We start from the raw sequence: 15,833 nt of genomic DNA, 5'->3' as shown, positions 1-15,833 counted from the left end.
ACCTTCGCAGGGCAGAGTTGGGTCCTGGTTGAACTGACCAGGAAAGGTGGGGTGGGATCGCGTCCAGGACAGCCATGCCATGCTGCCAGTGAATGCTGGAGGGCCTGTGTGGGAGAGGTTCCCTGGACTCCTGCTGGGTGTCCGGCAGGGCCTGTGGTCAGATTAGGGCTCAGCTCATCATTTGGGAGCCAGAGTGTACCTCTGACTCCTACACTTGGAACAGGTTTTTCATTCAAGGTGCATGATGGGGCCCCTTCCCATGGAGGCTGTCCCTTGGTCCAATCTAAGTTCATAACAAAGGTGGAGCTTACAGTGACTGAAGGAGTGCAGCAGAGCGAGCCCGTAATTGTGTCTGGTGTGGCCAGGAAGGAAACGTGACGTGAAAATGAGCCTGGGATCATGCCCTCTGGACGGGTTACGTAAACGCCCCTGTGCTAGGTAAACTCGGACAAGTCTAGTCTTTCTCCCTAGTCTTTGCAGAAACAGCAGGAACAGCTGAGTCAGTGCCTGCTGGCCTCCTGAAACAACCGCAGGAAATGCAGAGTTAAACAGGTGTTTTCTCCTCACCTGACAGGAAGGGGGTGAGATTGGGGGTGGGGTCGTGGCTTGAGCCAGCTTGGCACACGCCCCCATCTTACACAAGGGGCTCTGCTGGTGTCCGAAAGCAGCAGCCACAGTCTTACCCATACCTGCTGGGTGGAACCAGCAAGCAGTCTGGCCCACATGGTCCACAGCCATCTGCCCCACCCCCCTTCACTCCCCTTTTCTCTTTCCAGACCCCACATTCCCGAACATCTGGCCTGGGGTGTAAGCTGTGTGGCCCCTGTGGGAAAACACCCCGGGAACAGTTCCTGCCAGCTCTGGCCCTGCTTTCTGAATACAGCTGATGGAGAGGCCAGATGTTCATGCTGACCTGACCTGCAACAGGCAAAAACAGCCAAGAGCTGGCAGACCGGTTCTTGGAGGTAGACAGGATGTCCCCAGCCCCAGGCAATTTCTTCTCCATGGGTGCAAAGGTGGAGAGGTCCTTTCACTCTGAAGAAGCCCCTGTTTCCCTAGAATTCACTTCGAGATATGGGCCTTGGCCATGGTTTTTCCATATGACCATAGAGGGAAGCACAGGTGGGCCTTTCTCCGAGAGGCTTGCGAAGCGAGGTCTCAGGTCATTAGTTATCACCAGCAGCCAGGCCCCTGCTAACCGGTGCATCCCTGCACATTGCCCTGGCCACACGGAGCAGAAAGCGTCAAGGTGGGCCTGCAGTGGAATGGATTCCAGGTGCCGTCAGCAGGGCAGCTTCACAGTCCTCCCGTAACGGGGGCAGAGGGGTGGATGACCACCGTGCACAGGAGGTAGAGATGATGTTTCCGCCACTGACCAAATTCTGGGGGTTAGCATGCTGGGCTGACCAATGAGCCTTAAGTCCAGAAACCCAGAGTTCAGCATGTTTGGGCAGAGCCAGCCGCCACATGTCATCCACAAGCTGGACCATGAGGTCAGAAGTGGCCTACAGTTGGTCCTTCTATTTAGGGCATGGTACAGGAGTCAACTTGGTCATTGAACACTCAGTTGTTGTTTTTTTGCCAGGGTGGGACTACGACGTGGAGTGACCAGGGGAGGGACCACCAAGGTCAGTGGTAAGCGACAGTGAGAGGTGAGTAAGGGCACACCAAATGCTATCTCCCTTCTTCACACTGGCCACACTGTGTGCCCTGAGAGAGTGGACATGCCAGTGTGCAGGCCATGCCCTCCATGCCCCCTGCCTCCACTTCCTCAGAGATCCGGGCAGAGGCAGAGCTCCTGGACGGCCCTGCTGGAACATGAACAAGTCAGCAAGGCTGGTGGGGGCATAGAAGGCAAAAGGAAGCCAAAGCCAAGACCGTGTAGACCAGGGTTTAGTGTCGAGGGCGAGGCACAACCCAAGGTGCCAGTTTAGAGAAGGGGCATGTCCACAGAAGCCACTGTGGGGAGCAGCCTGAAGTGTGGGGGACGGACTGAACAGAGCCCAGAATGAAGCATAGGTCTCAGATGGCACAGAGAGAGCAAGTGTGGCCAGGAAATCCACAAAGAACGAAGTCCTTGCCGGCAGGTAAAGGCTACCTGGAGCCAGCGGTGCACCTGCTGGTCAACCTGTGCAAGAGCCAGGCCCATGTCCCCTGGCTAAGCCTAGAATGTGGGCTGGACCAGGAGGGGCCACACCACCACACAGAGGAGCCTGGTGTCAGGCCTGGGTTAGTAAACTCCGAGCCCGTGCCGTGAGAACACTTGCCCTTGCGCAGGCTGCACTGTGAGGGCAGGCTACTGCTGGCTTCTTGTTAAGTTAAAAACGACAAGGACAGCCCTGGCCGGTTGGCTCAGCGGTAGAGCGTCGGCCTGGCGTGCGGGGGACCCGGGTTCGATTCCCGGCCAGGGCACATAGGAGAAGCGCCCATTTGCTTCTCCACCCCCCCCTTCCTCTCTGTCTCTCTCTTCCTCCCCTGCAGCCAAGGCTCCATTGGAGCAAAGATGGCCCGGGCGCTGGGGATGGCTCCTTGGCCTCTGCCCCAGGAGCTAGGGTGGCTCTGGTCGCGGCAGAGCGATGCCCCAGAGGGGCAGAGCATCGCCCCCTGGTGGGCAGAGCATTGCCCCTGGTGGGCGTGCCGGGTGGATCCCGGTCGGGCGCATGCGGGAGTATGTCTGACTGTCTCTCCCCGTTTCCAGCTTCAGAAAAATAAAAAAAATTTTTAAAAAAATCACAAGGACAAGCCCCACAAAGAGGAAGCAAAGAGAGCAGGGATGGCCAGGCTGGTGACACACCCCACACTGTAGTGGGTCCTCGCCAGCCAGGCCTCAGCGCCTCATTATAGAGACCCATCTCTCAGAAAGGTGATGGAAAGTCCTCCAGCCCCATGTGCTCTAAGTCCAGGGCTGTTTACTTTGAAACACTTCCTGCCTCCTGCTTCAGCTGTTCCACTCCATTCTGTCTGCTTTTCATGTGCTCCTTCGGCAGTGACGGCTCAGAGAGCACCAGGCACCGGCTCCCCGCCAAGGCCCTGCGCGCTGCTCTCCAGAGTCAGCTTCTTGGACCCCCGTGTGCTGCACCCACCTTTCAGGGCCAAGAGCAAAACAGAAGAGCAGGCAGCAAACTGCCCCTCCTGTGGTCTAAATGGTACCCGCCCTGTCCCTCCACATGGAAGTTCATTATAGAAATAACATGCCTGAGGCTGGGCTAAAATTTCCTCCCTTCCCCAAAGCAACAGACCTGGACTGTCTCACTTAGTTCCCCCGTTCCTCTGTTGAGTCAGTCCTGGAAATCCCACTTTCAAAATCAGGAGACGCAGGACTCAACAGGTCCACTGTGTACATGCAGAGCACACGGGCCCCCAATGGAGCGGAGATACAGCCTAGGGCACTGCTCTGCCTGCAGAGCTGCCTACCGAGTGCATGAAGCTCACCACCAGCACAGGTCTTCCAGGCGCTGCTCCCAAACAACCACTCTGCCCTCTCTTTTTCCACAGAGAACCAGTGAGCAGGGACATCACGCCTTTTCCACTCCTGCCTTAGTCCAAAGCCCTCGCCGGGTGCTGCAGGGGTGGGCCGATATATTTCCCACTGAAGACAGAACTTCCAACAAACTATAGGGAAGTGAGAACGTCTGCTTCCAAATGGTGAAGGCTCAACATTTCATCAGTTCTACAGCCCTAGCCTCTGCCAGAGGCGTGGGAACTTCCCGCCGGAGGCCTCCTGATGTGAGAAAAAGTTCAGCCCTGTCTTCTTTACTGAATTGTTGCTGGTGACAAGTGACTTCTTATTGGAGAGATAGCTAGCTAGCTAGCTAGTGACACAGACAGAAAACTGCTCAGTAACTAACTATCAATGCCAGGGGCCTTGGCCTGCTAGATGCTGACAAGTGCAGTGGGAGGCTCCACCTCTGGGCCTTAGTCCTGGACACAAAGCTCACTGTCCAGGAAAGCTGCCGCCATCTTTCCAACAAGTGCCAATGAGCCACACGACACAACCCTCGGGGACGGGTCTGGTAGCGGCAACCTGACGCCGTCCAACTGAAGAGCCTCTCTCTGGGCGCACACGTGCTGACCACATGGCCTGTTATTGCAGGACACCTGCACCCGCTAGCATCTTCCCCTGACAGTGGCTCTCGCATCAGACCCGCTCAGAGCAGCCATAATTTTCCACTTCCTCCTCCTTCTCCAACTGGGGAAACTAAGCAGATGCTGGGGCCTAGCCTCAGTGCGGGGGGGACCCTCAGAGAGAGCTGAGGAGACAGTGGACAAATGTGGAAGTTTCCCCTCTTTTCCCTCACAAGCAGAACATTAGAACGTGCTAGGAGTGGCCGCTGATTGCCAGTGGTGAGGTGAGGGGCTGGGTGTGGTTAGGTAGACAAGTACCTCCTGCCTGAGGGTGCTCCCTCTCTCAGTCAAGATGCTCACCTGGGAAAAAAACAGGTTCTGCTGCTCTGACTGCAGATGGGGTCACTTGACCTGTATCTCAGGTGGGTTCCTGCAACCCACACAGACGGACCATGCTTTCATCATCCACATAAACACAAAGTCAGTGATGAACCAACACATTCAATAACTCCAATTTTTATTGTTTTCCATAGAAATAAAAGACATTTTGAACATCTATACAAAATGGAAACAAGGTGTTACCCCGAAGCTTAAGCATCTTGATGCATTTGTTTATTTTATCAGAAAAGTAGGCACTGGCTGGTTTGATCAGTGGTAGAGCATCGGCCCAGTATGTGGCTGTCCCAAGTTTGATTCCTGGCCAGAGCACACAGGAGGAGTACCCATCTCTGCTTCTCTACCCTTCCCCCTCCTTTCTCTCCCTCTCTCTCTCTCTCTCTCTCTCTCTCTCTTCCCCTTCTGCAGCCATGGCTTGACTGGAGCGAGTTGTCCCGGGCACTGAGGATGGCTCCATGGCCTCTGCCTCAGGCACTAAAAATGGCTCTGGTTGAAACAGAGCAGCGGCCCCAGATGGGCAGAGCATCACCCCCTAGTGGGCCTGCCAGGTGGATCCCTGTCAGGGCACATGTGAGAGTCTATCTCTCTGCTTCCCCTCCTCTCACTGAATAAAAAAAAAAAAAAAAAAAAAAGAGAACTGTCCCTGGCACCTGGGAAGGAGGGCATCCACTGCATACCTGCTCCCTCTTGCTCTGGGGGTCCTCGTGCAGGAGCCAGCCAGCGGTCCATGTGCTACTGAGGACATGGCGTCAGATGGGCAGAGCCAGCTCACAATCACACACGACCCTCCTCCCTGGGTCCAGTCTGGCAATGGCACAGTAGCAGTTAGTCAAGGTCGCTCCCCCAGGAACTTTGTGCTCTGGCTCTGTGGCTCGGCAACCCTCTGTTCAAGATTGTGTCTCCTCAACATTATATGCTCGGCTGTGATAGTCCCCCACAACCACTCTTTCTTCCACGCATACAAACATCTAGAAAAGTCAGAAGAACTGAAGAGTTCCTTCTTTCCGTGGTTTAAAGAATTCCAAAAGTGGCCTGTTAGAATTTGTTGCATTCCAGCTGCATCTGAATTTGGGGACCAGGTTGAAGAAAGACAGCTCCTACATGAGCCATGAGACCCCTGCTCCAGTGAGCCCAAGGCCAGCATGGATTTGGGCACTTGGTCTGGGGAAGCATCAGACCAGGGCCTGTTGGATCACGGTTACCAAGAAACCACAAGTTCTGAGTGAGAGGACTTTGAATGGATCAGTGTAGAAGAAATGCTTTAAAAAAGGAATATGATTGAAAAATCAGATGTACAGGATGATACCAGACACAACATTAAAAGAAGGACAGTGGGGTGGGAGGGTCCCAGCATTTCTCAAGAAAAACAACAGAGAAAACAGATGTGCACAGTGGCTCCCCCTTCCCATTCAGAGGCAGAAAGTTCAGTCTCAATACATCTGTACCTGAGACCTGAAGGAGGAAGCATATCTTCCCGTCCATGGAGACCCAGCAAGCCCAGCCACAGGCATGCAGGACCAAGTGCTCACGATGAAAATAGAGGCAGCCACTGGGTGTTTCCATGGGAACACCATTCAGACGAGTCTCTACTGTGCACCTGACATGATCGGGGCTCCACGGTGCTGCCAATGTGGCAGGAGCATAGGGACAGCTGTCAGTAAGTGTGGTCTTCAGTTGTACTTGGGGAGCTTGTTAAAGATGTAGATTCTGGCTCAGTAGGTGTGGGATGTCACCCACGTTTTGGCATGTCTTTCAGTTCCCAGGAGACAAAGCAGCCACTGTTGACAGACCACACTGGAGTAGCAAGCATCTAGAACTCTGCTTTGTGGTTCTGGCTTCACACTACCCATAGATACCCACAGGACCAAGGACAGCAGTCGCGTGGCCTTTCCTTCCACGTGCTGCTGCCCCCAAGGTGCACCAAGTGCAGGACGGGTCACCAACATGGTGGCTGGCCTACCATTCCTGGGGCACAGACTCAGGAGTAGATGAAGAATGGCCTTTACCTGCCCGAGACATCTGTCAGGAGGAATCTCAGGAGCTGCCGCATCTGTGAGATGGGCTGGCAAAAACCTCTGAGCCTCATTGACCAGTGCTTCCAGGTTGTAGAACATTTCCTTCTAGATGAGACTAGACTATCAGCCAGGGTAGGCAAGGACAGAGTAACTAATTCCTTTTAACTCTGGCACCCCTTGACCTCATCCCTGAAGGTCATTCCCGGAAGGCAGCCTTTGAGGAGAAAAGCAACCAAAACATCGACCAAGCTGGTCAAAACAAGTAGCCCAGTGAAGACCACCAGCCAAACACATCCAAGATCCATCTTCGTCACCACAAAGTCTCATCTGGCCCTTATACCAAAATTCTCAGGCAAAACCAACATGGTGGTTTTATAGATGAGGAAACTAAGACACAGTGAGCCTAAGTCATGTGTTCCAAATCCCACGGCTCACAAAGCAGCGCCAGGCTCCCACTCATACCTCTGCCCCATCACACCGCAGCTGCCAGTACTGCACCTACTGCAGAGCGCTGGTTGCTTTTTGGTGTTGCTACATCTGTAGGTTAAAAATCAACACATCGGGCCCTGGCAGATTGGCTCAGCACTAGAGCATCAGCCTGGTGTGTGGAAGTCCCAGGTTCAATTCCCAGTCAGAGCACACAGGAGGATCAACTGCTTCTACACTCCTCCACCTATCCCCCCCTTCCCCTTCCACAGCTGTAGTTCGAATGGTTCCAGCAAGTTGGCCCCAGGTGCTGAGGATGGCTCCATGTCCTTGCCTCAGGCACTAAAGTAGCTCAGTTACGGAGTAACGGAGCAATGCCCCAGATGGGCAGATTATTGCCTGATAGGGGACTTGCAGAGTGGATCCTGGTTGGGGTGCATGTGGAGTGTGTCTCTCTGCCTCCCTGCCTCCCACTTAATTAAAAGAAAAAGTCAACACATCCATGGATGTAGCTCTCCACCTTTGGAAATTATAGGGGTGGGTTCATTTTAAATCAGACAGATATTTTTTTTTGGCATGGAAATTAGGTCAGGCAAATTCTAACTCTAGGAGAGCTTCAGCTACAGTTACCACAAGTGGAAGGCCATTTCTGTCCCTTCCTCTTACTGCGATGACATGCTAATAACTTCACAGCTGTTAACTGTGCCAAACTTCTATTTGCTCGGGGCACTGAACTTTGGACATTTGGAATGCCAATTGCCAACAGTCTAAGACTGATATTGTCCCATGCATTCAACAAATACTTGTGGAGCACCTGCTGGGGTGGGGGCTTTGCCCCCGAGGAAGTCGCTATCCCCAGAAGCACACATCTCCTAAGATGCAATGCCAGAGCCTTGCCATGAAATAACAGAAACCCCAACAAAGGGCAAGAGTCCTTGGCTACTGGGAGCCCTAAGGGTGACCCACACCCCGCCCACTACAGGGAGCTGCCTCTGTTCCATCTGTCCCCTCCAGGTTTGCCCTTGAGCCTTACTATTCTCTTCAAGGTGATTGATCAGTACAGGTGAGGCCCTACTTAGGAGGCTGGTGAATTGAGGTGATTATTCAGGTAAGTAAGGTTTAAAATAAGAAAGATCCAGCAATTCAAATGAATGAGGAAACAATTCCATTTACAATTTCATCAAAAAATACCTAGGAAAATGTTTATCCAAGGACGTAAAAGACCTGTACCTAAAAAACTAGATGACACTGAAGAAATAAAGATACAAAAATACAGAAACAAATACCATAGTCATGGGTAGAAATAATTAACATTGTTAAAATGTCCATACTCCAAAGTAATCTACAGAGTCAATGCAATTCCCATCAAAATACCAATGGCGTATTTTACAGAACTAGACCAACTAACCCTAAAATTTATATGAAACCACAAAAGACCCCAAATAGCCACAGAAATCTTGACCAAAGAACAAAGTTGGAGGTATGACACTACCTGATATCAAACTATACTGTAGAGCTAAAGTAATAAAAACAGCATGGTACTGGCATAAAAATAGACACATAGATCAACAGAACAGAACAGAGAGTCCAGAAATAAACTCACAGCTATATGGTCGATTAATCTATGACAAAGAAGACAAGACTATGCAATGGGATAAAGACAGTCTCTTCAGTAAATAATGCTGGGAAAATGGACAAATCATGCAAAAAATAATGATGCTAAACCACTTTCTTACACCATATACAAAAACAAAACAAACCCACAAACTTCAAAATCAATTAAAGATGTAAATGTGAGATCAGAAACCATAACACTCCTAAAAGAAGATATAGGCACTAAAGTCTTAGATGCTGCCCTTAGCAACATTTTTTTGGATATATCTCCTTGAGCAAGGGAAACAAACAAAAAACCAACGGGACAACCTCCAACTAAAAAGCTTCTGTACAGTGAAGGAAACCATTAACCAAATGAAAAGACAACCAATGGAATGGAAAAAGACATTTTCCAACAACACACCCAATAAAGGGGTAATCTCCAAAATATATAAGTAATTCATACTCCTTAACACCAAAAACACAAAGAAACCAATCAAAAATGGGAAGAGGACCTGAATCGACATTTCTCCAAAGAGAAATCTCTGAAAATCAATAAAAATTAAGCCCTGGCCAGACAGTTCAGTTGGTTACAGCATCATCCAGAGTGTGGAGGTTGCTGGTTCCATCCCTGGTCAGGGCACACATAAGAGCAGCTGCATGTTCCTGTCCCTCTCAAAAAAATAAAACATACTGCTCACAAAATTATGGGATATTTGATCGCTTCATATTCATTTTGAAATATCCCCTAATTTTTGTGAGCAGTATAAAACAAAATAAAATGAAGCAACAGGAAGAGAACCATGCTACACGAGCAAGACAACTAAGCTCAGCATCACAATCAATAAGGCTTAGGGCAAAATTGTCTGTGTAATTATAATCATTGTGCTGAAAAGAAAGACTTTCAAATGGGAAATGGTGTCATCAGTAACTGCCACTGTTGTTTTTAGGTGTTACAAGAATTTAGTGTTTGTCTTCTTTATTACTGCATACATATTAATTCACTTTTTCTATAAGCAGCATCACACCACCAGTTTCCCTCACATCACATAGGATTCATTCAATACCAAAACAGAGGCAAACTACTGACACCCACAGAGAGGGCTGAACTCTGTCACCACAGTCAGTCCTCTGTGCTCCCGCTGCCCTGGAATGTGGGTGCCCCACTGGAGCCCCCTCTCTTCTGCCAGGACATGGTACCCCTGATTGCTCTCTCCCTCAGGTGGGGGCAGACCAGACATATTGTGGGAGGCCAAAAAGGGCTCTGATCACTGGCCTCCAGAGCAGAAGGAGAGGAGACAGGACAGGGTGGGCTGCCCTGGGGCAGCAGGACAGAGGACAGACCCACCCCATGACCGTGCATGGCTCAGGTCTGGGAGACAGAACAGGCAGGAGCTCAGGTGAGCCTGCCATTGCTTCTGAAGGAGGCTGTTGCACCTAAGCTTCAAGGGCCATGGGCACAGCCTCTCTGAAGAAACACACAGGGCCTGAGGAGGCTATGCTCAGAGCAGAGACGGGCCTGTGAATGGAAGTATGGGACCTGAAGGGCCACATGGGCAGAAAGATGAAGGTGCCTCCTTCATAGCCTAGAGGGAGGAATATTTGAAAAGAATATTCCCAGGGAATAGGGAGTCAGTCCCTGGGAAGGCACAGATGGGTGATTTGCTGGCTTAGCCTCTGCATGTGTCTGTAGTCACTAGAAAGCCCAACTGTTTGGCCTCCCCAACCTGTGCACAAGCATTCTGCACCCCTGACTGCCTGGAGCTGCCCCAGAAAAGGGCACCATTTTATAGTTGCTCCACCTGTGCAACCACCCTCAAGACCAAGGTATAAAACCTCCCACACCTAAAGTCACCACCGCTCTGACTTCCATGAGCCTGGAAGAGTTCTGCCTGCTTCTGAACTTCCTTTAGAAAAAATCATACAGCACATGCTTTTTGCGTGTGGCTTCATTCAAACATTTGTCTGTGACAGTCACCCAGGCTCTCAAATGCAGTACCTTGTGCTCATGTTCTCTGCGGGACAGACTTCTGCTGTGTGGACCTACTTCATTTACTCAGTCCACTGCAGATGGACAAGGAACAGTTTCTAGTTTAAAGCATCACAGTAAAGTTTCTCTGAACATTCTTGTATGTGCCTGCGAGTACATTTCTAAGGGTCTGCCTAGGAAAAAATTTCCACCAGCAGAAATGTCTGAGAGCACAAGTTTTTTCTTCTCCACTGTGCTGGAGTGGTATTCATGCATCAAGTTCTTTTGTCTTAAGCAGCGGGACATAAAAGAATACCCCTTTAGGAATAAGGCACAAATGGAAGCTCACATGGTCTTAGGGAAATTGTGAATCTCACAGGTGTACTATAGAAGCTGTGTGTGTGTGTGTGTGTGTGTGTGTGTGTGTGTGTACTTATTGTTGTGGGGAGGGTCTCAGAATGTCCTGGGCAGCTTATCCAAAATAAATGTGAGAGGACCAGAAAATTTAGGCAAGAGGAGTAGGAAATGACAAGTGAAGAGTGAAAAGGCTGGAAAAATAGATTAGGGTCAAACTGCAAAGGGCCTTGAATGCCATGTGAAAGCAGTCAATCTTGACCTGTAAGCAACAGGAATCAGCAGATGTGTTTAACAGCCACCAGTGCCCACACACCTCTGGGTAGGTGTGAAAAAGCTGACACGTCACCTACTAAGCTGAGTGAGCTGTGGTTTGTTAGTGGGCAGCAGGAGAATAAAAGACCATGTCCAGAGCAAAACAACCTGTGTTCAAGTCCCAGCTCTGCCTGTTACCAGAGATGACTGCCGTAGTAACAGGGTGATGCATGTGATCAGCTCACAGACATTCATGTGGACACACAATGACAGATGGCACACACACTCAAGGGGCAAACACTCTTACACACACACAATCGTGAGCCAGTGGTGTAGAAGTCAAGCATTCTAAGACACTTACCACTCTGCAAGAGCCCATAATGTACTCACTAGAAACCTAGTGCTTCTTAGTTACAGAAAAGAGACAGGAAATTAAGACCTCAAATTAGCCTCTAATTGTCTTCACATTAGGGACTCACAGTTAGATGAACCTGCCCAATAATCCAGAGTCCTAGGACGATGCTGCCCACAGTCTGGGAACGTCTCCTTCAGCTCCGTGTAAACTCTAAGGCGATGAGTGCCCAGGACTCAGGAGAGTCTCAGAAGCGTGGGTGCTGGCCCAGGCTCCCCATGAGGACCAGGCCAAATCTACCTGGGAGTTCTCCTCTGTGGCCCACATGGTGAGATGGCTCGCAGCCACGCCTGGGACAGACCACTCAAAACTGACCAAGGCAATTCTTAAAGCACTGATGTGGTGAATAAAACCCCATCTGATCTCAGACTACCGTGGAGTAGCCTCTTTCTTTCTGAGAGAAGGGTTCCGAGGTCGGGTCAGAACAACACGGGCAGAAGAGAAGCCAGAGAGCCTTACCTCCACGTACAGGAGGGGGAAGATCCCGATCCTGTCCCGCAGCATCCCCTCCGCCCAGTTGTCATCCACTCTTCGGATCACAGTCAGGACATCATCCTGTACAACCACATGGACACACACAACAACAACAACAAAACAAGAGATCTGTTAGTGCTGTTAAAGCCTCAATCCTGCTGATTTTTACAGCCAGAACTTATGGGGACTTCTCTTTCTGGACTTGGAACTCTGGGCACAGACTAACTCAGCTCACTCCCTCTGAGCTCCAGCACAGAGGCAGCAGCTTGAAAGGCACCAGAGACATACGGGGAGGAACTGCATTGATGGGCATCAGGGCAAGAGCTGGGGTGGGGGTAGCTTTCTGCCAGACAGACAGGCAGAGAACATTGGTCCTTTTCTGAGACCCCACCCCCACAGAGCCTGCAGGCAGGTGCCATATCTGGGTCTTCATCAACCTGGCTCACACTATTCACCCAGGCCTGGTGATTCCCTGAGAACCCACCCCACCCAACTTGTAAACCAAAGCTGCGGCTTTTGAATACTAATTATCTCTGACTGTCCTAAAATCTCTCAGACAAACAGCATCTGGACTCTACATACCCCAAACTTCTTGCTAAGTGGCCCCAGGTCTGGCACTAGCAGCAGCCAGCATTGGTTCATGGCTTGATCTCGTCTGGGCACCTCCAAGTCCAGCACAAGTAGCAGCCACCTGCACATCATTCTGCCAGGTGGCTCTAGGCAGGGCACAGGCAATGATTGGCCTTGCAACTCCCAGGAGGTCCCAAAGCCAGTGCACCCGGTAGATAGCTTCAGACCAAGTGGGATTACAACACTGAAGGGGAAGACTTGGTGAGCACAAAGCCCCACAGAAGCAAGTCCTGCTCCACAGACTCTACTCCTGCACAGCAGTTTTTCTGCTGTAGTCACAGCTGGTCTTTGTAGCCAACTGGCCTGGGGTTCAATCCCTCCCAGTGATGCCAACAGCAATCAAGGCTCAACTACAATAGGACAGTGCGTACAGTCCACATAAGAGTGTACCTGGAATGCCCAGCTCAGGTGAATGGGGAGGCTGAGCCACTGGACCCTACAGGATACCTACTACACAAGGCCACTATACCAAGCCTGAGAGAGATAGCAGCTGTATCTAGTACATAGAAACAAACATAAGAAAGCAGCCAGAATGAGGAGACAAAGAAACACGTCCCAAATGAAAGAACAGGAGAAATCTCCACAGAAAGAACTAAACAAAATGGTGGCAAGCAATCTGTCAGATACAGAGTTCAAATCACTGGTTGTAAGGATGTTGAAAGAAGAACTTGAACAAAGAAATAATAAGCATAAAAAAGGACACAGAAACCATAAAAAAAAGACCAGTCAGAAATGATGGAAACACTAGCTGAAATCAAGAATAATTTATAGGGACTCAATAGTAGAGAACAACGTGAGTATTGAATCAGTGATTTGGAATATAAGAAAGGAAAAAAAGAAGAGAAAAACACTCAAACAGAACAGCAAAAAGAAAAAAGAATCCAAAATAAATTAAGATACTGTAAGGAGCCTCTGGGACAATTTCAAACATACTAACCTTTGCATCATGGGGTGCCAGAAGAAAAAGAGAGCAAGAAATTAAAAACCTATTTGAAAAAATAATGGCAGAAAATTTCCTAACCTGGTGAAGGAAATAGACATAAAAGTCCAGGAAGCTCAGACAGTCCCCAAAAAGATGAACCCAAAGAGGCCCACACCAATAAAATGCATAAGGTTAAACACAAAGAGAGAATTTCAAAAGCAACAAGAGAAAAGCTAAAGTTAGATACCTACAAGGGAGCTCCCATAAGACTGTCAGCTGATTTCTCAACAGAGACTTTGAGGCCAGAAGGGAATGGCACAAAATATTCAAAGTCATGAAAAGCAAGGACCTACAACCAAGATTACTTTACCCAGCAAAGCTATCATTTAGAATCAAAGGACAGATAAAGAGCTTCCCAGACCAAAAAAAAAAAAAAGATGAAGGAGTTCATTACCACCAAATCAGTATTATATGAAATGTTAAAGAGTCTTCTTTAAGAAGAAGAAAAATAAACAAAATATATACACAATAAATACAAATCTATTAATAATTGAATCTTTAAAAAGATGAACAAGCAGAATAGAAACAAACTCATAAATACAGAGAACAGCTTGACAGTTGAACAGACAGGAGGGGGGTTGTGGGGATGGGTGAAAAAGGTGAAGGGATTAAGAAGTACGAATTGTTTCTCACAAAATAGTCAAGGTGATGTCAAGTACAGCACTAGGAAAACAGTCAATATGTATGGTGTCATGGGTACAAGACCTACCAGGCTGATCACTTAGTAAGTTATATAATGTCAGACCACTGGGTTGTACATATAAAACTAATATAAGGCTGTGTGTCAACTGTAAATGAAAACTAAAAAATTATTTAAAAAAATAAAGCAATTAAACTGTTAAAAAGAAATTAGATACTTATACTTGTATATAAGGATTTCTGGTACCAAGAATTAGCCAGTAAGATTCAATCTTATTATGCAATGTGACCAATAAAATACAAGTCTATTATACGATCTATGTATTTATGGTTCAAGACAGGACATTCTAATGGAAATGCAAAAAAAAAAAAGAGAGAGAGAGAGAGCATTCACACAGATGGCTATTGGTGTGTTAGCTGTTGTCATTTATTTATTGGACAATCTAAGGGAAAACAGGCAGTGCCCCTGACTCAACAGTCAGGTATTGCATGTTTTAAAAATTCTTGTGGCACTAAGGTTGAAAATCGCTGGTCTAGATTACCATACTGATCGTCATGGAATCATAGTGCCTGTGCTCGGGTCATCCTTGTTTTATTTAATAATGGCCCCAAAGGGTGAGAATAGTGATGCTGGCAATTTAGTTACACCAAAGAGAAGCTGTACAGTGTATGTATGGGTGCACAGGACAAAAGAAAGTATATGTCGGGTTTTATACTATCATGGTTTCAGGCATCCATTGGAGGTCTTAGAATGTATACACCCTGCAGATGAGGAGGGAGTACTGTAGTTCTTATTTTAAAATGAATGTTCCCATTACTTAATGAAATGAAAAATATTTTGAATAAATATATATTCAGCTAAGTATAAAACTTTTAAAGTTTCTGGCTCTATCAAAAAACATTTACTTGGAGTAGTGGGTACGTAAAGCATTGATAACCCTCTTGAACTCTCTGGCATGCCAGACAGCATCCTTCTTCTTTTATGCCTACCAAATTAGCCTGAAGGCTGGCGTGGCTGTCCCCACAGATGCCTCTGGAAGCCACTAGAGGTGGCTAGTTGAGCACACTATCCTTCAATACCATTTTAAAGGCACATCTCAGCGAATGTCACAGCTCAATTGCCAGGGCTCAGCCTGAAATCAGGTGCACTGGAAACCCCAGTAAGTTCCTTCAGCAGCTCTGCACAACCTAGCCTCTGGGGGCCCAGTATTTCACCCTCCTACATGAGCCACGTGACATCTAGAAACGGTCCCCAAAATGTCACGAAGAGTAAGCAAACCATTGCTCTGGAGTGCCACTTCCACTCTTCCATCCTCCTCGTCATCTGCTGTCAAGGGGTTTCAAGACAGGGTAGCCCCTCCAGATGCTCAGCCAAGCTCCCACAAGTGTGACTGGGGACCAGGCCCTGTCACTGACAGCACCATCCTGTCAGAACATGGGCTAGCCACAGACAGAGCTCCTAAACTCACTGTTTCGCAGGAAGAAGAGAAAATGTTAAAAGGAAGAGCTCAAAGATTCCCTCAACCTCTTGTAGAAGCGACACAGAATTGTTCATTGTTCTGATCATGGTGGGCACTCTATGCGAGGCTCTTAACAGAAGCATAGCAGCCACCAACCCCCAGT

The 15,833-nt window shown here is 48.7% G+C and overlaps 1 protein-coding gene across 3 annotated transcripts in view; it reads right to left on the bottom strand.

The window, feature by feature from the left end:
* SH3RF3 (SH3 domain containing ring finger 3) overlaps nucleotides 1–15,833 on the bottom strand; it is a 191,463-nt gene that overhangs the window by 67,202 nt on the left and 108,428 nt on the right. For 2 of the 3 annotated variants that reach the window (XM_066376895.1, XM_066376893.1), the window contains exon 3: nucleotides 11,945–12,040. The exons of the other annotated variant lie outside the window; for it this stretch is intronic. In XM_066376895.1, coding sequence (XP_066232992.1) covers nucleotides 11,945–12,040 — 96 coding nt within the window. The remainder of the gene's footprint in view (nucleotides 1–11,944; nucleotides 12,041–15,833) is intronic. 3 annotated transcript variants of the gene reach the window in all.

The sequence above is a fragment of the Saccopteryx leptura genome, chromosome 3 (assembly GCF_036850995.1).
Source record: "Saccopteryx leptura isolate mSacLep1 chromosome 3, mSacLep1_pri_phased_curated, whole genome shotgun sequence".
Taxonomy (NCBI): domain Eukaryota; kingdom Metazoa; phylum Chordata; class Mammalia; order Chiroptera; family Emballonuridae; genus Saccopteryx; species Saccopteryx leptura.
The sequence above is the reverse complement of the archived record's forward strand: the minus strand, read 5'-3'. Positions and strand labels throughout refer to the sequence as shown.